Raw genomic sequence first — 23,894 nt, 5'->3', positions numbered from 1 at the left:
TTTGAATTGCCAGAAAAGATTTCAGAAGGTCAATTATTAAGCTACTTAAGGAGGCACCAGAGAAAGGTGAAAACCAACTTAAATTTTAAAACTAAACAGGATGTAGATGAAAAGAATCTCCAGAGAAACAGATATCATAAATAAAAAACAATCATGACTTTTGGAAATGAAAGACACATTTAGAGAAATGCAAAATACACTGGAAAGTTTTAACAATAGAATCAAACAAGTAGCAGAAAGAATTTCAGAGCTCAAAGACAAGGCTTTTGAATTAACCCAATCCAACAAAGACAAAGGCAAAAGAATAAAAACTTCTCTGGCCTTGCTTGAGATCTAGACATCCAAATACAAGAAGCTCAAAGAACACCCAAGAAATTCATCACAAAAAGATCATCACCTAGGCACACAGTCATCAGGTTATCTAAAGTCAAGATGAAAGAATAAATCTTAAGAGCTGGGAGGCAAAAGCATCAGGTAACCTGTAAAGGAAAAACCTATCAGATTAACAGCAGATACCCTACAAACTAGAAGGAATTAAGGTCTTATCTTTAGCCATATTAAATAATTATTAGCTGACAAAATAATTATCAGCCAAGAATTTTGTATCCAGTGAAAGTAAGCTTCATAAATGAAGATAAAGTATTTTTCAAATGCTGAGGCAATTTGCCACTACCAAGCCAGCACAGTTTACAAAAACTGCTAAAAGGAGTTCTAAATCTTGAAGCAAAACCTCAAAATACACCAAATAGAATCTCATCTCATAGTGGGGGACTTCAATATAGAAAGTCAACATAGAAACAATGGACTTATACCCTAGAACAAATGAATTTAACAGGTTATTTACAGAATATTCTACCCAACAACTGCAGAGTATACATTCTATTCATCAGAACATTCATGGAACATTCTCCAAGATAGAGACCATATGATAGGCCACAAAACAAGTCTCAATAAATTTAAGAAAATCAAAATTATATAAAGTACTCTCAGACCACAGTGGAGTAAAATTGGAAATCAATTCCAAAGGGAATTCTTAAAACCATGCAACGTTAAATAATTTGCTCCTGAATGATCTTTGGGTCAATAATGAAATCAAAATCAAGCTGGAAATTAAAAAATTATTTGAACTGAATGAAAAAAGTGACACAACCTAACAAAACCTCTGAGATACAGCAAAAGCAGTGCTAAGAGGAAAGCTCACAGCATTGAGTGCCTACATCAAAAAGTCTGAAAGAGCACAAATTGACAATCTAAGGTAACACCTCAAGAACTAGAGAAACAAGAACAAACCAAACGCAAACCCAGGAGAAGGAAAGATATAACAAAGATCAGAGTAGAACTTAGTGAAATTGAAACAACAACAACAACAAAATACAAAAAACAAATGAAACAAAAAGCTGGGTCTTTGAAAAGATAAACAAAATTGATAGCCCATTAGTGAGATTAACCAAGAAAAGAGAAGATCCAAATAAGTTCAATTAGAAATGAAACAGGAAATATTAACAACGAATACCACAGAAATACAAATGATCATTCAAGGCTACTATGAACACCTTTATGCTCCCCAACTGGAAAACCTAGAGGAGATGGGTAAATTCCTGGAAATATACAACCCTCCTAGATTAAACCAGGAAGAAATAGGAACTCTGAACAGATCAATAACAAGCACTGAGATTGAAATGGTAATTAAGAAATTGCCAACAAGAAAAAGTCCAGGACCAGGTGGATTCACTGCTGAATTCTATCAGACATTCAAAGAAGAACTGGTACCAATCCTACTGAAACTATTCCAAAAGAGAAAGAAGGAATCCTCCCTAAATCATCCTATGAAGCCAGTATCACTCTAATACCAAAACCAGGAAAGGACATGACAAAAAAGAAAACTACAGATCAATATCCCTGATGAACACAGATGTAAAAATCCTCAACAAAATACTAGCTAACCAAATCCAACAGTATATCAAAAAGATAATCTACCATGATCAAATGGATTTCAAACCAGGGATGCAGGGTTAGTTTAATATACACAAGTCAATACATGTGATACGGCATATAAACAGAATTAAAAACAAAAATCAGGCTGGGTGTGGTGGCTCACACCTGTAATCCCAGCACTTTGGGAGGCCGAGGAGGGCAGATCACTTGAGGTCAGGAGTTTGAGACCAGCCTGGTCAACATGGTGAAACCCCATCTAAAAATACAAAAATTAGCCAGATGTGGTATCCCAGTTACTCGGGAGGCTGAGGCAGGAGAATCCCTTGAACCTGGGTGGCAGAGGTTGCAGTGAGCTGAGATCGTGCCACTGTACCCCAACCTGGGCAACAAGAGCGAAACTCTAAGAGAAAAACAAACAAAAACACATGATCACCTCAATAGAAGCAGAAAAAACATTTCAGAAAATCTAGCATCGCTTTATGATGAAAACCCTCAGCAAAATCAGCATAGAAGGAACATACTTTAAGGTAATAAAAGTCATCCATGACAAACCCACAGTCAACGTTATAGTGAACGCTGAAAAGTTGAAAGCATTCCTCACGAGAACTGGAAAAACACAAGGATGCCCACTTTCACCACTTCTATTCAACATAGTGGAAGCCCTAGCCAGTCATAGCCAGTCAGAAAAGAGAAATAAAAGGCGTCCAAATTGGTAAAGAGGAAGTCAAGCTGTCGCTGTTAGCAAATGATATGACTGAATACCTGGAAAACTTAAAACTCATGCAAAAGCTCCTAGATCTGATAAATGAATTCAGTTAAGTTTCAGGATACAAAATCAAGTACATAAATCAGTAGTACTGCTATACAGCAATAGCAAACAAGCTGCAAATCAAATCAATAACTCAACCCCTTTTACAATAGCTGCAAAACCAAAGAATATACCTAACTAAGGAGGTAAAAGACCTCTACAAGGAAAATTACAAAACACTGCTGAAAGAAATCAGACGACACAACAAATGGAAAAACACATCCTATGTTCAAGGATGGGTAGAATCAATGCTGTGAAAGTAACTATACTGCCAAAAGCAATCTACAAATTCAATGCAGTTCCCATCAAAATACCATATAATTCTTCACAGAACTAGAAAAAACAATCCTAAAAGTTATATGGAACCAAAGAACAGCCCACATAGCCAAAGCAAGACTAAGCAAAAAGAACAAATCTGGAGGCATCACATTACCTGACTTCAAACTATACTACAAGACTATAGTCACTCAAATAGCATGGTACTGTTATAAAAATAGGCACATAGACCAATGGAATAGAAGAGAGAACCCAGAAATAAAACTAAATACTTACAGCCAACTAATCGTCAACAAAGCAAACAAAAACATAAGGTGGGGAAAGGACAACCCTATTCAATGGTGCTGGGATAATTGGCAAGCCACATGTAGGAGAATGAAACTGGATCCTCATCTCTCACCTTATATAAAAATCAGCTCCAGATGGACCAAAGACTTACATCTAAGACCTGAAACCATAAAAACTCTAGAACATGGGAAAACTCTTCTAGACATGGCCTAGGCAAAGAGTTCATGACCAATAACCCAAAAGCAAATGCATGAAAAACAAAGAAAAATAGATGGGACTTAATTAAACTAAAAAGCTTCTGCACAGCAAAAGAAATAATCAGCAAAGTAAACAAAGAACTCACAGAGTGGGAGAAAATCTTCACAATCCATGCAACTGACAAAGGCCTATTATCCAGAATCTACAAGGAACTCAAACGAATTGATACGGGAGTGCTGGGAATGGAAGAGCATGGCCCCTTTAAATGATACAGAATGAGGGAAGAGAAGTGCTGGGTAGAAGGTGTGATCCCTGGCTAGGGCTCCATCCCCACGGACCTAGGTGAGGACAGGCATTTCCTGCCCAAATGTTGCATTTCCCAGACCACCTTGGCCTGCCACGCCCCCATCCTGTGCCTATGAAAAACCCCAAGACCCTAGCAGGAACACATGGTGACTGCATGTTGTGAGGAACACATAAGCAGAAAAAGACACTAGTGGCTGCTCGTCAAGTAGACGTTGAAAGGGGCACGCTGGCGGAAGAGCACACTGACAGGCTTCGGCAGGCCCGCAGGGCATCAACCGGTGGAATGATGCAGTTTGGTCGGGGCAGTCGGAGGAGAACTTGGGCCGCCAAGGGCCCAACTCCAGGGGAAAACCATCTCCCTTCTGGCTCCCCCATCTGCGGAGAGCTACTTCTGCTCAGTGGAACCTTGCACTCAAATTCTCCAAGCCCACATGTGATCCCATTCTTCCGGTACACCAAGGCAAGAACCCCGGGATACAGAAAGCCCTCTGTCCTTGCGATAAGGCAGGGGTCTAATTCAGCTGGTTAACACAAGTCGCCTATAAACAGCAAAACTAAAAGAGCGCCCTGTAACACATACCCACTGCGGCTTCAGGAGCTGTAAACATTCACCCCCAGACACTGTTGTGGGGTTGGAGCCCCACAGCCTACGCATCTGTATGCTCCCCTAGAGGTTTGAGCAGCGGGGCATTGAAGAAGAGAACTACACCCTCATTGCACGTCCTGCAAGGGGGACAAGGGAATTTTTCGAGTTTTAAAATCAGCAAGGAAAAAAACAAATAATGCCATCAAAAGTGGGCCAAGGATATGAATAACAGAAAATTCTCAAAAAAAAAAAAAAAAAAAAAAAAATATACATAGGGCCTTCAAACTTATGAAAAAATGCTCAACATCACTAATAATCAGGGAAATGTAAATCAAAAACACAATGCAATACCACCTTACTCCTGCAAGAATAGCTGTAATTGGGGTGGATGTGGTGGAAAGGGAACACTTTTACACTGCTGGTGGGAATGTAAACTAGTACAACCACTATGGAAAACAGTACAGAGATTCTGTAAAGAACTAAAAGTAGATATACCATTTGATCCAGCAATCCCACCACTGGTATCTACCCAGAGGAAAAAAGTCGTCATATGAAAAAGACACTTGCACATGCACGTTTATAGCAACATAATTTGCAACTGCAAAAATGTGGAACCAGCCCAGATGCCCTTCAATCAAAGTGGATAAAGAAAATGTGCTGTGTGTATATATATATATATACAACATGGAATACTACTTAGCCATAAAATGGAATTGAAATAATGGCATTTGCAGGAACCAGGATGGAGTTGGAGACCATTTTTTTTTTAAGCTGTTGTCTCGCTATGTCGCCCAGGCTAGAGTGCAGTGGCACAATCTCGGCTTGCTGCAACCTCAACCTCCATCTCCCAGGTTCAAGCAATTCTCCTGCCCCAGCCTCCCAAGTAGCTGGGACTACAGGCATGCACCAACACGCCTGACTAAGTTTTGTATTTTTAGTAGAGAGGGGGTTTCACTATGTTGGCCAGGCTGGTCTTGAATTCCCGACCTCAGGTGATCCACCTGCCTCAGCCTCCCAAAGTGCTAGGATTACAGGCATGAGCCACTGGGCCTGGCCTGGAGACCATTATTCTAAGTGAAGTAGCTCAGGAATGGAACCAAACATCGTATGTTCTCACTTACAAGTGGGAGCTAAGCTATGAAGATGCAAAGGCATAAGAATGATACAATGGAATTTGGGGACTCAAGGTGGGAGGCAGGTAAGGGATAAAAGACTACACATTGGTTACAGCATACACCACTTGGGTGATGGTACACTAAAATTTCAGAAATCACTACTAAAGTACTTATCCATGTAATCAAACATCACCTGTTCCCCCAAAACTATTGAAATTTTTTAAAAAGGAGAGATCACTATATATATACACTATTTAGTAATCTTTTATCTCAAGTCAATTTATTTGTATTATGTATACAGGCTATAACGTGATGTTTTGATACATGCATACATTGTAGAATGATTAAATCAAGCCAATTAACATCACTTCATATATTTTTGTGGTGAGAACATTTAAAATCTACTCAGCAATTTTCAGGTACATAGTACATTATTCTACTCTCTGCTCCTGTGAGTTCAACTTTTTAAGATTCCACACGTGAGATCATGCGGTATTTGTCTTTCTGTGTCTGGCTTACTTCTCCTAGCATAATGTCTTTCAGGTTCATTTCTGTTGTTGCAAATGACATTAACTTTCTTCTTTTTCAAGGTTGAATAGTATTCTATTGTGTATATACGTCATATTGTCTTTACTGTTGATGAATACTTAGGTGATTCCGTAACTTGGCTATCATGAATAGTGCTGCAGTGAACACTGGAGTGCAGGTATCACTTCCACATACTGCTTTCATTTTTTTGGATATATACCCAAAAGTGAAATTGCTGGATCATTTGGTAATTCTTTTTTTAATTTTTTGAGAAACTGTCATTCTGTTTTCCATAATGGCTATACTAATTTACATTCCCACCAGTGTACAAGGGTTCCCTTTTCTCCACATCCTTACCAATCCTTGCTACCTTTTGTCTTTTTGATAAAAGCTATTCTAACAGGTGTGAGGGGATATCTCATTGTGGTTTTGATTTACATTTCCCTGATGATTGGTGATGTTGAGAAGTTTTTCATATACCTGTTGGGCATCTGTATGTCTTCTTTTGAGAAACATCTATTCAGGCCCTTTGCCCATTTTAAAATTAGGAACAACCTGCTTCCTTAACGTATCATGAACATTTCCCACATTAATAAAGATTTACATTATCATTTTTAACAGCTACAATGTATTCTAAGGTATAGGTATTCTACAGCACATTTAATGCTGCCATTAGCATTCTTATATACATTCTTGAGCAATGCTAGGGCAGAAAGGCACTGCACAGGGGCTCTCACACAGGAACCCACAGTTCTAAAACCTGGCACAATCACTTATTATGTGACTTGGGCATAACCCTTTATCTCCTTGGACTCAGATTCTTTATCTGTTAAATGGAGATAGTTTTTCTTTTCACAAGAAGCCATTCAATCAGTTACGTGTTTAGGTTATCAGGCCTCACATGGCTTCCCACTTGATTTTACAAACAACTACTATTTTCCACAAATAAAAAAAATTCAGAATCTCAGTGCTTGCTCTCTGTAAATCAAATCAAACTTAGTAAATAGGGTTTCTCTATGTGTACCCATCCCTTTGTTTACATACAATGGCAAGTACTTCAGGCAAATTTTTATGAACTTCATGCTTCTTCCCTCTCAGGCCCTACCACAGACAACACTTTCTCAATTTCCTTCTGAGCTTTCTAGATTGCTGAAATAGCATTCCTGTTGTCAAATAATAAGGGCATTTATCTATTTCTTAGTCACAAAGGCTTTGAATTGTTAACTATGATTTTTACCTAATTGCATTTATATTCAGCTGAATTTAGGATGGGCTGATATAAAAATGCAATCTCTTTTAGCAGAAATAAAGATTGGCAAGTACGCACTTTAGTCAGTTAATTATCCTGTCCTTTTTTACTCTGTGCTTTTCACTCCTAAAGCAGTCTTGCCTTGAGAGAAATTCTACAAATTGACTTTTGCTTAAACTTTTCTCATCAACCATATGTTTAGAACCAGCCAAAATGATACTGCTCTTTTTAATAAGGATCATTAATGAAAAACCCCATTTTGTCATAAGGTGCTATGAAAAGGACTTAGTAACAGGGACCTATTCATGAAGCCTCTGGTTATGGCTCTCACACTAATGCTCTAGAGCTTGATAACAGCAATTTTTTTCAGCAGAAGGAAGTTTTCATTTGTTGCACTCCTTGGTGCAGGTCAATAGTCACTGCACAGCTGCCACAGTCATCTGTTCCATTTAAGTGGGTCAAAGTGTACATTTAGGGCAGAAAGTCCTAAAATTTTATGAGTCCTATAATATGCCAATTAACAAGGCAGGATTGGAGAAGGAAGAGTTGGGACAGGGACAAACCAGGTATGTAGGTTTCTGAAACTTGCATGGCATACACTGGAAGTATTCACTGATAAGGCTGGTATAAAATTGATGTGTTAGAAAGTTGGGGCATTTCCTCTTCCTTCAGGATGTCACGGTGAAAGAGGAAATGGACTATGGGAGTCAAAGAAATTTTGTTAGCTTTGAAGGTTAGCAAACGCTGGGTCAAATTTAGTGTGTGTGTATGTGTTTTTTAAACAGTAACTAGATTATAACAGTATGAAAGTTAATGGTAAAAAAATTCAACCAGTACAGAGGGGAAGAGGGTAGAAACAGGATCCTCTTTTCAACTTTTTCATTTCACTTTTACATTCTTGTGCATTCCACAATTTTCTCTATGCCTATTTAGCATATACAAAGGTTATGTACCATACCTTAAAAAACTCCAAAATACAAATGGATTATACTATATATATCTGTTATGTACAGAATATGTACATGTTCTGCAATTTGCTCTTTTATTTTTATGTCTCTTTATGAAAGTACAAATAGATGCACTGCATTATTTTTTACAGGTGCATTGCATGCCATTATATGAGCCTACACATTTAAATACGGCATGCCATTTTCTTTAGTACTTCATCTACTTAAGTGGACCAACTCCTTATTGACCTTAAGCAATATATGAGATTTGATGACATGGTAGCATAGACTAAGTTACTGCCCTAAATGCTTCCTAAAGTCAGTTCCTTTGAAGAATTATACGGAGTCTACTAATAGTTTGCAGCTTCTTTCTTTATTTTTTGAGATGGAGTCTTGTTTTGTCGCCCAGGTTGTAGTGCAGTGGCATGATCTCAGCTCACTGCAACCTTCGCCTCCTGAATTCAAGCGATTCTCCTGCCTCAGCCTCCCGAGTAGCTGGGATTACAGGTGTGTGCCACCATGCTTGGCTAATTTTGTATTTTTAGTAGAGATGGGGTTTTGCCATGTTGGCAAGGCTAGTCTCGAACTCCTGACCTCAGGTGATCCACCCGCCTCAGCCTCCCAAAGTACTGGGATTACAGGCGTGAGCCACCGTGCCAGGCCAGCTTCTTTCTATATGAGAGTTTGCCATCTGGCCTCAGCCTGCCTTTTCAGTCTTATCATGAACTTTGCTATTCTAGGATCATGTTACAGGACACTACTAGTTGCTTCCTGAACAAGCTGTGCACTGTCACATTTCTTTGTTCATGTGGTTTTCTTGCCAAGTTAGCTCCTCCTTTGTCAGGCAGAAATTCTTCTCATGTTTCAAGACTGATGACAACGTTAACTCCATTGTGAAGAATTCATAACTTCTTTCCTCTTCTCCCGCAGAGGAAGTAGGTTCTCAGAGTCCCTTGTTTATACAGCTAATGGCTGTGTGCTATAGTTTTTGAATATGCCTCCTAGACTAGACTGTGAGCCTAGAGGGCAGCTAACAATGGTTTATTCATCTTTAGGCCCAGTGCCCCTATAGTGCCTAGCAAGGAATTATTAAACAATGTTTGTTAAGTTTCATTACTGCTGACAAGGATACAGGTGAGGTTCTAGGCATCAGAAAATTGACTCCATAATTATCCTGTTGACTTGTGAGACTGCAGCAACTGAGACAGAATAGGTAAGGTTTCCTTCTCTTTAGGATAAGGATAATCAACTTTGTCACTCAATAATGCTTAAATCAGAGGTTCTCAATCCTGGCTACATAACAGACCTACTTGGAGCTTTGTAAAAATACAGGTACTTGGCCTCCACCCCAGTCCTATTGAATCAGTCACTGGGGATACATGGACTTGAAAAGCTCCCCAAGTAGCTATGATGCATAGCCAAGATTGAGGACTATTGGTTTCAGCAGTGCTATGAGATCTCTGGCTAAAACACAGGGAAAGAGCTGTAAGCAATAAAGCAGGTGCCGGCTGGGAGCGGTAGGGCAGGGGAAAAGAGGCTGTGTCTTGGCACTTAAACCCTTCCAGTTAATGTGTTAACTGGGGGGTTTACAAACCAGGGCCAGAAGTGAAGATATGCAGCCCAGGACAGCAATGAAAGGTTGGTGTGGCAATTAGAAGCTTGGGAAAGCAGGGGAACATGATTTTCAAGATGGCAATGTGATTAGAAGCAGTAAATCTGTGGCTGGAAGCTGGCTTAGAGAGTTGAATGGTCAGTGTGCCAGCCTTTGGCACCCATGTCAGGTTGTTGCTTCGTAGTGCTCTTCAGAGTAACCCTCGCATCACTCATAAATGGGGTAATCTAGGCATAACTCTTACTCCAATCTTAACCTGAACTTTTGCCTTGCTTTGTTAGGTTCTAAAGAAGGCAGTGCTGCAGAGTAGTTCCGAGCATGTGTTCTAGAGTCAGACTGTAAGGGTTCAGTTATAGACTCTGGTTCTACAACTTCATAGCTATGAGATTTTAAGCAAGTCTAACTTCCTTGACCTTCAGTTTCAGTTGTTTTCATAATTAAATGAGATAATCCAAGTAGGTCCTTAGAACAATTATGCTAGGAGTCAATAGTGGCTAAACGTTGTTATTACAACTCAAATTTGGTCAATATGTAACTTTTTGGTGACTTGGCTTCTAAGAATAATTATGGCACACTAAAAGTATATAGTTAAAAGCCAGATACTTTTCATCACAAATTTTAAAAAATGGTATAGTCATTAACACAAGAATTCTACCTTTGGGAATCTTATTTTAATGGGAAGGTGGACACTAAATTCAGGGAGGAAAACCCTCCAACTTTTAAAATATTGGAAACAAATGTTTAACTACAGTAGAACAGCTAGGTAAATTATGGAACATTTACTCAAGTATAGTATTTTAAATAGTGTTGCAAAAAAGATAACAGAAAGTACTTAAGGCTGGGTGCCGTGGCTCATGTCTGTAATCCCACCACTTTGGGAGACTGAGGTGGGTGGATTGCTTGAGCTCACGAGTTGAACCCAGCCTGGGCAACATGGTGAAACCCCACCTCTACAAAAATACAAAAATTATCCAGGTGTGATGGTCAGAAGTCAGAAATAAACCCTCACATTTATGGTCAATTGATTTTTGGCAGATTTTTTACTAAGGGTGCCATGACAATTCATTGGGCTAAAGAATACTCTCTTTAACAAGTGATGGTAAGAAAGTTAAATATCCATATGTAAAAAATTAATTTGAATGCCTAACTCACCATAACACAAAAATAAACTCAAAATGAAACATAGGCCTAAATTAAAAAACTAGAAGAAAGCACTGGAGTAAATCCTTGTTACCTCGGAATAGGCAGTAGTTTCTTTCATTTAACATCAAAAGCATAAGTGACAAAAGAAAAAACAGATAAACTGAACTTAATCAAAATTATAAAGTTACATGTGTCTAGAGACACCATCAGGAAAGTAAAAACACAACCCACAGAATAAATCATTTCAAATCATTACATGATAAGGGACTTCGGTCCAGAATATATAAAGAATGCTTACAACTCAACAATAAAAAGACAAATAACCCAATTAAAATATGGGCAGAAGATCTGCATAGACATTTTGCCAAGGAAAATATATAAATGGCCAATAAGCACATGAAAAGATGTTCAACATCACTGGCCATCAGGAAAATACAAATCAAAACCACAATGGGATACTAATTCACACCTGCTAGGATGGGTACAATGAAAAAGACGGACAATAACAAATGTTGACAAGAACATAAGAGAAACTGGAACCTTCATTTTAGGTGTTGAAAATATTCTAGAATTAGATTGTATTAATGACTACATAACTCTAAATATAGTTGACTCTCTGTATCTTGAGTTCTGTATGCTGGGTTCCACAGCCATGGATCCAGTTAACCACAAATTGAAAATATTAAAACAAAAATGTGAAAAAAGATGGTTGTGTCTGTACTAAACATGTACAGACTTTTCTTTCCTGTCATTTATTCCCTAAATGATATAGTACAACAACTATTAGTATAGCATTTATACTGTACCAGGTATTTTAAGTAATCTAGAGATGATAAAAGCATATGGGAAAATGTACATAGGTTATAGGCAAATACTACAACATATATAACGAATCTGAGCCTCTGTGAACTTTGGTATCTGTTGGGGGTTCCTGGGTCCAATCCCCCATAGACCCTGAGGGACAACTGCATACTTAAAGGAACTGAGCTGTATCTTGATTTAACCAAAATCATGACTCTGTATTAGGAGGATGAGGAGTATGAAGGTTTGATAGTGGTGGGACACAGGAAAGGGAGTTAAATCTTCATGCCACAAAGGAAAGAAGTTAATAAAGCTGAAAATCGCAAAAAATAAATAGAAATGCACAAAACTATTTAGAGGTCTAGACATACATATCAAAGAATCAGCAAAAAGATTTAAAAGAGGTTGCCTCTGGGAAAGGGAAACTATGAGGCAGAGGGTCTGTGGACTGCTATTTATCTTATTCACTCTTGTAGAACTAGCTGACTTAATACAAAAATTAGCCGGGCATGGTGGCGCGTGCCTGTAATTCCAGCTACTCGGGAGGGTGAGACAGGAGAATCGCTTGAATCTGAGAGGCAGGGGTTGCAGTGAGCCGAGATCATGCCACTGCACTCCAGGCTGGGCGACAGAGTGAGACTTCATCTCAAAAAAAGAAAAAAAAAAAAATTAAAGAAAGCGAAGAGCAAAAACAAATAAGGCAGCACCATCAAAGACTACGGAAACCAGACTTAGAGCAAAAGACTCCTCTGAAGTCTAGTTCTGTATCTTATAAGCAACTAAATAAGTCATTAGAAAAATGGGCCTATATATTTTCCCTTTCTCACCTTCAATTCCCCATTAACCTTAGGCCTTGATGGCTGAAGTAAAATGAATCTTTAAGCTTAAACCTCAAGCTTAAAGATAATAAAGTCTGAAACAGTCACTGAGAGAATATAAGAGTAAATGGACAGGGAAATATGATTGTTGGCCAGTAGGAGTCAACTTCAGGCTAGCAGTAATTAATTGAAAGTGAGCATTCCACATGGTTGTGTGTTTACCATGTAAGTACAAATTGATATCCTGAGGATCCACTGTGGCTGGCTCATTGCTTGAAGATTTTTGCTCTTGGTTCATTGTTACTCTTTCCAACATCGTCTCTGTCAATTTGTGGTGATTAAAAAATCCATGTACATAATCTTTCCAATACCTTGGTTTCTCAGTTTCTTGACCTCCTTCTTCTATAATAATCTTGTCCTTTCACTTTCCTAAGCCACTTATTCTTGATCTTATTATTACTAATACCTGGAAATCTTCCATTATCTTAATTTCAGTCATCCCACCACTTATTTTCCCAGCTCCTTTTACTATTTCAATTCCAACAATCTTTTATCCTCAATCCATTGATAGTACACTATCCCTTGGCCCCATTATGTCCTCACTTCCCCTCCTGACATGGTTTTGCTGTTTTCCCACCTGAATCTCATCTTGAATTCTCATGTATTGTGGGAGGGACCTGGTGGGAGGTAACTGAATAATGGGGGCAGGTCTTTCCCATGCTGTTCTCATGATAGCGAATAAGTCTCATGAGATCTGATAGTATTATAAGGGGGAGTTTCTCTGCCCAATCTCTTTCTTTGTCTGCCGCCACCCACGTAAAATATGACTTGCTCCTCCTTGCCTTCTGCCTTGATTGTGAGGCTTCTCCAGTCATGTGGAACTGTAAGTCATTAAACCTCTTTCTTTTGTATATTGCCCCGTCTCGGGTATGTCTTTATCAGCAGCGTGAAAATGGACTAATATGCCTCCTTACCAAGGTTATATCCTATAGTCATAATCATCCTCTTTGCATCTACCCTCAACTTCCTTCTTCACTTGCACTGCTAAACCACATCCCTGGTTAAATCCAGCTAACAAAGCTGACTCTTCAGTTTCTTCTTCATATACACTCTACTAGTATGTCTTTTGTTAAATCCAGCTCCTTACCTATAGTATACTTGTACTTGCATAGCAAATACAGAACCATGTGGAGTGCTCACTTTCAATTAATTACTGCTAGCCTCAAGTTGACTCTTGAAGCCCAACAATCATATTTTCCTGACCATTTATTCCTCTATTCTCTCAGTGACTATTTCAGACTTTCTTATCTCTTCTAAAATCTCTACTCCCTTTCTCCCTTATCCTTATTCGCAGTTAATAACCCTGATTCACGTTTTAACATCAGAACAGAAGGAAGCTTCCATTAAGTTATGGCCATCTCATCTCTCCACCTCTCTCCCCACCATCTCTCAGTAGCCTACCTGCACCATGCTTATATATTCCACCTTTTCTCCAATTACTATGATCAACTATCCACGTTCCTGGCAAAGGCCTATGCTCCTACTGCGTATCAGATAGTATCCCCTCATGCTTAACATTGCTCCAGCAAATTCCCCTGCATCAATTTCCCCCTCTCTATACAATCCTGCCAATCACTGTGAAATGTTATATTCCTATTTTAAAAACCCCCAGCAAACTTCAACCCTGCTTCTTTCTCCAGCTACCACTTCACTTCTCTTCTTTCCTTTATAACAAAACTCCTTGAAAGAACTGTCTATACTTGTAGTCCCCAAGTCATACACATGAATGACACCAATCAGGCCACCATACCACCAAAATGACACTCATTAAGGTCACCAAATAACCCCTACAACTGCCTAATCCAATGGTCAGTTTTTAGGCCTCATTTTATTTGGTATGCCAGAAACATCAGATCAAATTCATTCCTCTCTCCTCTTATTTACTTGGCTTCCAGGGTACAATACTCTCCTAGTTTTTCTCTTACTTCTCTGGTTGTGGCTGCTCAGTAGGCTTTAATGGTATTTGTCACCTCCTCAACCTCTACACACCGGGGTACCCCAAGACACCAGGCCTAATTTTTTCTATCTATACCTATCTTCACCCTGTGTGATAATGAACCTCACATCTACAATCTCAACCCTGAACTGCAGAATTGAACATCTAAATGTCTCCCTGACATGTACATTTGGGTGTTTAATAATCATATCAAACAACATTTCTAAATGGAACTCCAGCTGTTCCCTCCCAAACTTGCTCTTCCTGCAGGGATATTTATCTAGGTTAATGAAACTCTATCCTTTTAGCTTCTTAAACAAAACCTCTGAAGTCATCCTTGATAACTCTCCCATATAGCCCCACATCTGATCCCTCAACACATCCTGTTGGCTCTGTCTTATAAATATATCCAAAATTGAATGACTTCTCATCATAGCTTCTGCTACTACTCTGGTCTAAGTCACCGTCATCACTTCCTGGATTATCTCAATGGCTTTTAAAAGTAGCTTTTGCTTTTATCCTGACCACCTTACAAATTATCCTCAACACAGGAGCAAGAATGATCAAGTTAAAAGTCAAATTATGACACTCTTCTGCTCCAAACCCTCTGGTGGACTTTTGTCTATCAAAATAAAAGCCAAAATCTCACAAGAATTTCATTTTCTACTACTATTCCCTCCCTTTCCTTTGCCTACTCCAGCCCTAGGGGCCAGCCAAGCTAGCCTCTCTGAGGAAGAGAAAATATGCCAAGCATGCTCCTGCTTTAGGGCCTGTGTACTTTTATCTGCCTTAAATACTCTTCTTTAAAATATCTACATGGCTTACTACTTCACTTTCTTTACTCAAATGCCACCTTTTCATTGAGGCCTCCCTGGTCACCTAATATAAAATTTTGATAGCATACTTCACCCTTGCCCTTCTCCCTTTCCTATTTCCTTTATTCCTAAGCCCTATTGTTATTTGACACAGTACATATTTTACTTTTTTATCTTGTTTATTGCCTCTCACACTAATATGTTAGCTCTATTTACATCTTCAGGATTTTAAAAATTATTTTGTTCATTGCTGAATCCCTAGCAACGAAGAACAGGGCCCAGCATATACTGGGTGTTCAAGAAATATTTGTTGAATAAATCCACCACTGTAGTACCTTGTATAAATGATAAACATAGTGGTGCTTGGGAAGTACTTATCAAAAAGAATGAATGGCAAGAAGCTAACAAACACACCAAAGCAAGATCAAATCTAGCTTATTTCTCTGTACTATAGGATTAAACTAGTCAAACCATAAAAAACTTGGAAAGTACATAATATCCTTACCTAGGCCAGGTCTTGACTCTTTTTTCTTCTGAGAGGCCCAACCCACCATGGAAAATTTATCACTTCCTGGTTTCTCCTCTAAGCCTCTATTCAAGCGCCAGATTTTTAGTGTGTTGTCATCAGAACAGGTAGCAATCTAAGAGGGAGCACCAAGAAGGGAATTAAGAAATTTTAATCAAAGATTCACAATACATTAAAAAAACAGGTGTGTCTTAAGGACTTGTGACTGGAGAATTATTTTGTCTAATAAACAGGACATAGAAAATAATATCTGACAGATCATGTACATCCATTTCTTGCTTTCAGGAATCATTCCAGATTTCTAACAAAGCTGACTCTTTAGTTTCTTCTTCGTATACACTCTACTAGTATGTCTTTTGTTAATGGTCATTTCTTATCTAATCTAAAGTTCTGCTATAAAACCTGGCTCTTTATTATCTTCTGTATAAATACAAAATACGTAATTAAGATACCCTTTTTACTCTTCTGTTCAATGATCAATCAGTATATGTTACCAACATTCAATTTCTACAATTTTCTTCTGAATTCTGCATTTTGTGCCACATTGCTAAAGTAATGGCACCATTTGCAAGATCAGACTTGGCCCATGTCTCTAGTAGGCTGTGACAAGTAGAAGGAAACCATTCCTTTTGAGATTCTTTTTCAGATAGGTAAAGGAGCAATCTGGGAAAACAACAAGTTCACTAGGCTGAAAGAAGTTAAAAAATAACCTTTGCCCCTTTAAAAATATCTGACTATTCTCGATCTTGGTCCCAAGCCTTTTATGGCAGAGAAAGTCCAGCTTGAAGAGCTTGTGGCAAATGGCCACTGGTACCAGAGCTGTTCCCCAGCATTTGTTTATATAATTTCTCTATTTCAGTCACTAAAGAGAAAGAAAAAAATAATACACTTTCTCTTAAGTCTTGGCCCCAAGAGACTGGCAGCTTTTCCTTTCCTTACTGGGAAGCCAAAAGAAGATATACATATTTAACTGTTCAATATGAAATGTTTGGAATCTCACAGTTCCTCTACAGTTTATTAACAATAGTTATTTACAGAGCATCTACTGTGTGTTTGGTAGTTTACATTCTTTATCTTATTTAATTCTCACACTCTAAAAGCTTTGTACTCAAATAATCTCATATGCAAAATGGGAATAAAGTTATTTGCCCAAAGTAACCACAATCAAATGGAGGAGCTAGAATTTAAACCAAGCTTTCTCTTATTCTAAATGTCAGATATTAAAAACACAAAAACAACACAAACCATATCCTACTTTCCTAATTCTAGGCTTGGGATGAAATTATTTTTAAAAGACTTAAAAAAGTAGCCAATACATTAGATAAATAGCCCTGCTATTTCCTTTGAGCACAGGAAATAAGGATAATTAATATATGATGTCTGAGATGCACAGGGGTAAGGATAATATATGACGACTGAAAAAAGATAACATAATTAACTGAATAATTCGAAAATCATTCAACTTAGTAAGTCCATGAAGATGCAACACTCCATGTTAAAAGCAGACATTTTGCTAGAAATTACATGGAATCTCAGAGAAAAAAACATCATTAATATGTAATTTCGGGTGATTAAAGTAATGACTGAAAAAAAAGAAAAGGTCTGCCATGAAGTTGAGCACAGAAATGGTAACAAGAATAAGGAGAAATCCACAGCAATACTAGAAGCTAGCAGGGATGCCACAAATAGACCAGACCATGAGAAGTTTCTGGAAGATAAAAAACAGATGGGAACAATAGGCAACAAAACCTCAAAATGTCGTACGTGAAAGGGGAGACCTCCACAGAAATAAGATGTCCTGTAAAACCCAGAATAACTCAAAGACCAGAGGCAATGGGGGTTGGGAGAATGACTGGAACTTGAGGTACTATTACATGAAATTCCAATATATACATAGGTTTTAATGTTTCTGGCCTTTCTACATTTTAGGGGCTTTTTTGTTTCTTAAAGTGTCGCTATAAAAAAATTAAAAGGTGGGCATATTGTCTTCTTTCTGGAGTATCTAAAACATTTCAGACCTACTTACATAGTTTAGCAACAGATAACCTAACATGTTAAGACTTCACAGTAACTATTTTGTTAGTCATATGTGAAAACCCAAATGAGGCTGTCAAGATGTTACCTTTAATATACTACATTGATAGTATCTAAAAAGTAAAAAAGACTAGTTCTCACCTTAGACTGTATTTTTATCTTAGATTTTAATAGAAAACTTTAATTAAGTTAACAACTTAATTCTATATTTAGGAAAGAAATAACTATGGAACCCGAAATCTATCCTTATTTCACAGGGCATAATACCATTATGGTATGGGTAGAGAAAAGCAGAATATGCTTGAGTAATGTGAATATAGATCCTGGATGGCACCTAGATCTTTAAAATCTCAAACATAAAAATTTATATCATTCTCAAAACAAACCTTAGAAAAACCTATAAACCTGTGATCTACATTTTAAACCAACTATAGAGATTCATTTACAAACCTTTGTGAAGTCAGACGGACACCAGCACACAGATGTGACCTCTTGAGAATGACCCAGGAGCACAGTAGGAGGTTGCCAGGGTGTGGAGACCTAGTCCAATCAAAAAGAAATAAGTCAGCAAAGCAATGTTAGATTTCCCAGATAGAGGCCTTTGAATTCAGAAGTGTGTCTTAGAGAGTTTTAGGATTGTTACCAAAGGCCACTAGACCTGCCTAGATATAGTATGGGGGAAAAAAAAAAAAGATTTCCAATGGGCAATGAAATATTTCTGTTACTGATCTGGGAAAACACAATGAAAACAGCCAAAATAAGTAAATAATATGAGCTTACACACAAGGATAGTTCTTATTTCATATTAGGACAACCTAGGCATATATATTTTGACTAAAATTCAAGACTGGCATTGTCCCTCATTCCTCAGGTGGTAAACTTTCTGCAAGGATGTTATCCATCCTTAAGTAGTCAACTTGACAACTCAGTCCTGTTTTTACACAGCACAGACATTGTCAGATCTCTAGTCAGCTACTTCTAGGAACACTAAATTAACTGTGAAACTTGTAGATTTCCGAAACATGCTACCAGCTCTCTTGGGACAAAACGACGGTCTTCCTTCCAAAAGAAGACCGTTCTCTTGTCCCAACAGAGCTGGTCAGTAACTTTTACCAAAACCCAAAGTTATACTCTTTCATTTTGAGTTGGATAACGTTCATTCTGAAGGGATATAAACTGTATTTTACATGGCACTTTGGTATTCTTTCTGGAAAAACATTTTTTTCCCTCTAAAACTTTGTTTCAGTTAATTTTGAGAGAAGTTTTGAATTTTCAAGTAAGTGTCACTCACATTTTAATATATTTTAATGCAGAAAGAAGGGTCACATTGTACTATCCTGTACATGTGACTAAGAATCGTATTTTTCCATCATCAGGTGCCACCAGTTATGTGCATTTGACAGCATCATACAGCTGACTCATTCAAGAGATGTCAATCTCTTTCATAGGCCATGGGAATTAATCAGCACAATAAGGAGTACAAACTCACATAACTATTATTAGCATGTGTGTTTCAAAAGAGCAAGGAGGTTGGGGCTGAGAGAAGTTATTCTCTTTCCATTTTCCTGAGGCTCTGAATCATGGCTCATTTGTATGAAGAAAGTGGAGGTGACTCTGGAATGATTATTTGTGAGAATGACTAAGTAAACTTAATAGATTCTCCAGATTATAGTTAAGAGATCTGACACACTGATTGATAAGGTTATTCAACTCAATCATTAAATGGTTTAAATGGTACATATGCAATAATTCAAAAAGCAAAAGAATACAACGAGCAGAGTCTAACTTGTCTTGCTGAGTAAATTAAAATTTAACAGAAAGGAGGCTTTTTCCACATCCACAGGAACCTCACTTACTGCCTACTCCTACAATGGCACAGAGATAATTCGTTCTCACAAGGTAAAATATTTTAGAAAAGACTTTGAAGATCGTCTCTAACTATCCCAGCGATCACAGAAATTTTCCTTTCCTCTTCCATTTGGGAAGGCCCCAGTCTATTAAGTTTCTCTTCACCCGAGGTCCAAACAGGTCTGGTAGCAGCAAATTAAAAAGGAGAGGAAATCCTCAAGTCCTACTGAGCATCCCTGGTAGAAATACATTATTCTCTTCCATTGGTTCACCCTGCTTATTACCTCTAGCTTTTAATTTCATGATATTGGTCCTTTCTCAGTTTCTGTATTACTTATAATACCTAGAAGAACCTAAATGTGTACACCAAGGATTAAAATAAGTTTCAAAAAAACCCCCGAAATACCCACCAATAGAATATATGCACATTTTTGCATTTATCTATAGGGTTTCAGAGAAAAAAGAAAGAGACCCATTAGAAAAACATTTTGGAATATGATAACAAGGTATCAATGATGACAGTAAAAGTCTAATCCAGGCACTTTACATAGCATTAAAAGTAGGGGAAGATTCCTCAAAAGTTAAACAATTATATGACCCAGCAATTCCATTCTTAGGAATAGAATTCTGTTCCTATATTCCCAGGAGAATTAAAAACCTATGTTAAACAAGAACTTATACACAAATGTTCATAGCAGCTTTATTCATGCCAAAAAATGGAAACAACTCAAATATCCATCAACTGATGAATGAATAAACAAAATGTGGTCTATCCGCACAATGCATATTACTCAGTCATAAAAAGGAATAAGTACTGACTCATGCTATAACATGGATGAACCTTGATGATATTAAGTAAAAGACGTCAGACACAAAATGCTGATTTTGTACGATTCCACTTATATGAAATATCTGGAATAGCAAATCCATAGAGACAGAATGAGGTTTAGCAGGTGTTGGGGAGGAAGAGGGGATTAGAGAGTGACTTAACTGTTAAAGAATACAGGTTTTTTTCTGGTGTGATGATGTTTGGGAATCAAATAGTGGTGATGTTGGTACAACACTGTGATTACAATAGTAAGTACTCCATTGTAAACTTTAAAATGACTAAAATGGTGAATTTTATGTTATATGATTTCTATCTCAATAAAGAAAAGTTGGGGGAAGGGCATGTTATGGGTTAAAATGAGAAACGAATGTCTAACAAGTTTTTATGAACTTTTATGCTTTGATAGTTTAAGACTATCCTAGGGTATAGTATGACTACTTCAAGAAAGATTCATTTCTTCTAATGAGATTCAGGTGACTTTTAAATCCTTCATTTTATTCAAATAAGTTTTATTTATGTCCCTACATTATTATAAGAACATTATCATAATTACATAACTTCATTTTTTAAAGCTTCCTTTCCCTTTTAAGTAGGAAGAAGACTATTAAGTCTAAGAGACATTTATATCCATGCATTTTGGAGATACTCAGACACAGAAGACTGTCCTCTCTTACATATTCTACTTTTTGTAAACTAAAGACTTCAATTCAAGGCACAAGGAATCCCAAAGTTAAATCTCCTAGAACTATGAAGGTACCTCTAGAAGTAAATGGCTCTAACCTACAGATCTCATAAAGTTATTCTGTGTACTGAAACACACAAAGACGATCAGCACTTTTTCTCACAAAATCTCTTCTCTGCCCAGTTGGAAACCAAGTCTAATCTTTATTTCTGCCGTGAGATCATTTACACTTCCTAAAGTGTCAGGCTCAACGTTTCACCAGTCAGTGGTAGAATGACTATGCCAAATCAGTTTATTTATAACCACTTCGATGCTATTCAGTGGCTATATCAGAAACAAACCAGAGAAAAGAGGATGGGGTGAGGGTGGGCCAATAGTTAGGAAATAAAAAAGAAAAGGTATAATATTAAATCTTTTTAAGTCTTAGACCTCAATACCAGTCTGAATATATTATATTTTCCCTTTGCTGGGCAGCAGTGAGGATTAAAAGCCATTCTTTTCTGTCTTAAGATACAAAACTCCCTTCTATTTTGTTTTCTTGTGCCCATGGGCTTTTGGCTTTTAGCATAGAACAAATTCCAATACTTAAGAGAATTCTGACTTTTTAACATGTAGAAGAGCAATCTAACAGCCTGGATATTCAGCTTGAATGGAATTGCTCTTAAAATACTACTCCTTTTTTTAATCATGGAAAAGAGAAACTGAGCCACCTCACTAGGCAAATTCAATTTTAGGAGGTGCAAGCTTGCCAGGATCTCAAATATCAGAGCCTGTACACTGAGTTATGTGTGGACAGGCAGAAGAACATCACATCTGAACCACGTCATTCAACACTGACATGTGATCCAGCCTAGGAATTAAAAAAGGGTAACCCATGTATGTGGTAGCCACTGATTGGTTGTCTGAAAATGGCTTAGAAACAACGGCCAACTATATTTAGTATATATCTTTAAAGGCAGGAAGTATTCCTTCAACCTTCACTCCCTGAAACAAAATTTTAAAAAGGCCTTTGCGCTAGAGAAGAGGAAAGAACTTTAAGAATTGTCAAGAAAACTTTACACACATACACATAATATATAATTGTACACATAATTATGTATATATATAATTTAAAAATTTATTAGGAATTTTAAAACTGTATCAAGAAAACTATATAACACACACATAATTGTATACATAATTATGTACATATAATTAAAACTTATTAAGAATAATTTAAAAAGAATCATGAATGCATATTTTTTGAATTATTCTTTACATGCTTTTTGTTATGTTTGGAAAAAAAATTTTTTTTTTAAGAAGAAACAAACTTTAAAAGATACAGACCTGTGGTAGGAATAAAATCCTCTAGTTAAGTTGGGAGCCAAAGTAGAGAAGGAAACATAGGTAAGACAGTGAGCAAAGAAGAAAGGAAAAAGGTAGCAAAATAAGCATTAAGACCAAATTTGAAACTGAAAATTTAAAATATAAGAGCATTAGTGCCAGTGACATAACATTGTTAAAGTTAAAATCTCAAGTAAGAAGAATACTATAAAAAGGAAACTCCATGTTGTGATGGAGTCTCAAGTATATACTTCATAGGCAAATTTTCATTTAAAAATATAACGAAAGAAATATGCTTATAGAAAAAGGCAGGCCCAACATAGAAACATCTTGGATAGAGCAATATCTCCACCTTGTGACTATTTAGGATATTGTTACTAAAATTTTAATAAAGCAGTGTTGCATTTTCGCAACTCTAGTTATATAGAAACCACTTTTTTTTTGTACTTCCCTCAGGATTGGAAGATATTAAGCTGAAGAATTATGCTTCATACTAAACAGGTTTTACCCCCATCCTAAAAAAAATTAGCAATATTACTTTCTAGAGCTTGGCAGGATAAAGAATGATATAACTTTCTCTTGAGAAGGGTTTGCTACTATCAAAACTATGGGATCTATGAAGTTTTAGACGTTATGACTTTAAAACCCAAAATATGTGAACTCTAATCTTTGAATTCACCAATGTCAAAGACATTTATGAAGTTACAGGGAGATCTAGAAGATAACTAATTTTGAGTCATGGATAAACAATGCGTTAATGATCATTCTCTGAATTCCCAGAACATTTCCATAATTAATTATTCCTTCAAGAGACATTTTTCAGTAATACGTGCTACCTGTTGTGTAATATTTTTATTTTCTCCACTGGGCTTCAAATGGACAGCTTTAAATTTCTTAGCTTATAGTAGACACTTTAGAATTACTGTTATTAAAAAAAGTTAATTAAAAGATTATTGGTCAGGTATGGTGGCTCACCCTGTAATCCCAGCACTTTGGGAGGCCGACTTGGGCGGATCACGAGGTCAGGAGATTGAGACCATCCTGGCTAACATGGTGAAATCCCATCTCTACTAAAAATACAAAAAAAATTAGCCGGGCATGGTGGTGGGCGCCTGTAGTCCCAGCTACTCGGGAGGCTGAGGCAGGAGAATTGCTTGAACCCTGGAGGCGGAGGTTGCAGCCAGCCAAGATCGCATAATTGCACTCCAGCCTGGGTGACAGAGTGAGACTC

At 37.4% G+C, this 23,894-nt stretch overlaps 1 protein-coding gene across 2 annotated transcripts in view; it reads right to left on the bottom strand.

Moving 5' to 3' along the window:
* DTL (denticleless E3 ubiquitin protein ligase adapter) overlaps positions 1-23,894 on the bottom strand; it is a 67,923-nt gene that overhangs the window by 7,249 nt on the left and 36,780 nt on the right. For both annotated transcript variants that reach the window (XM_017853044.1, XM_017853045.1), the window contains exons 12-13: positions 18,432-18,521; positions 15,927-16,062 (exon numbers count right to left, since the gene is read on the bottom strand). In XM_017853044.1, the coding sequence (XP_017708533.1) occupies positions 15,927-16,062; positions 18,432-18,521 (226 nt within the window). The remainder of the gene's footprint in view (positions 1-15,926; positions 16,063-18,431; positions 18,522-23,894) is intronic.

This window comes from Rhinopithecus bieti, unplaced genomic scaffold (genome assembly GCF_001698545.2).
Source record: "Rhinopithecus bieti isolate Rb0 unplaced genomic scaffold, ASM169854v2 scaffold_35166, whole genome shotgun sequence".
Taxonomy (NCBI): Eukaryota; Metazoa; Chordata; class Mammalia; order Primates; family Cercopithecidae; genus Rhinopithecus; species Rhinopithecus bieti.
The sequence above is the reverse complement of the archived record's forward strand: the minus strand, read 5'-3'. Positions and strand labels throughout refer to the sequence as shown.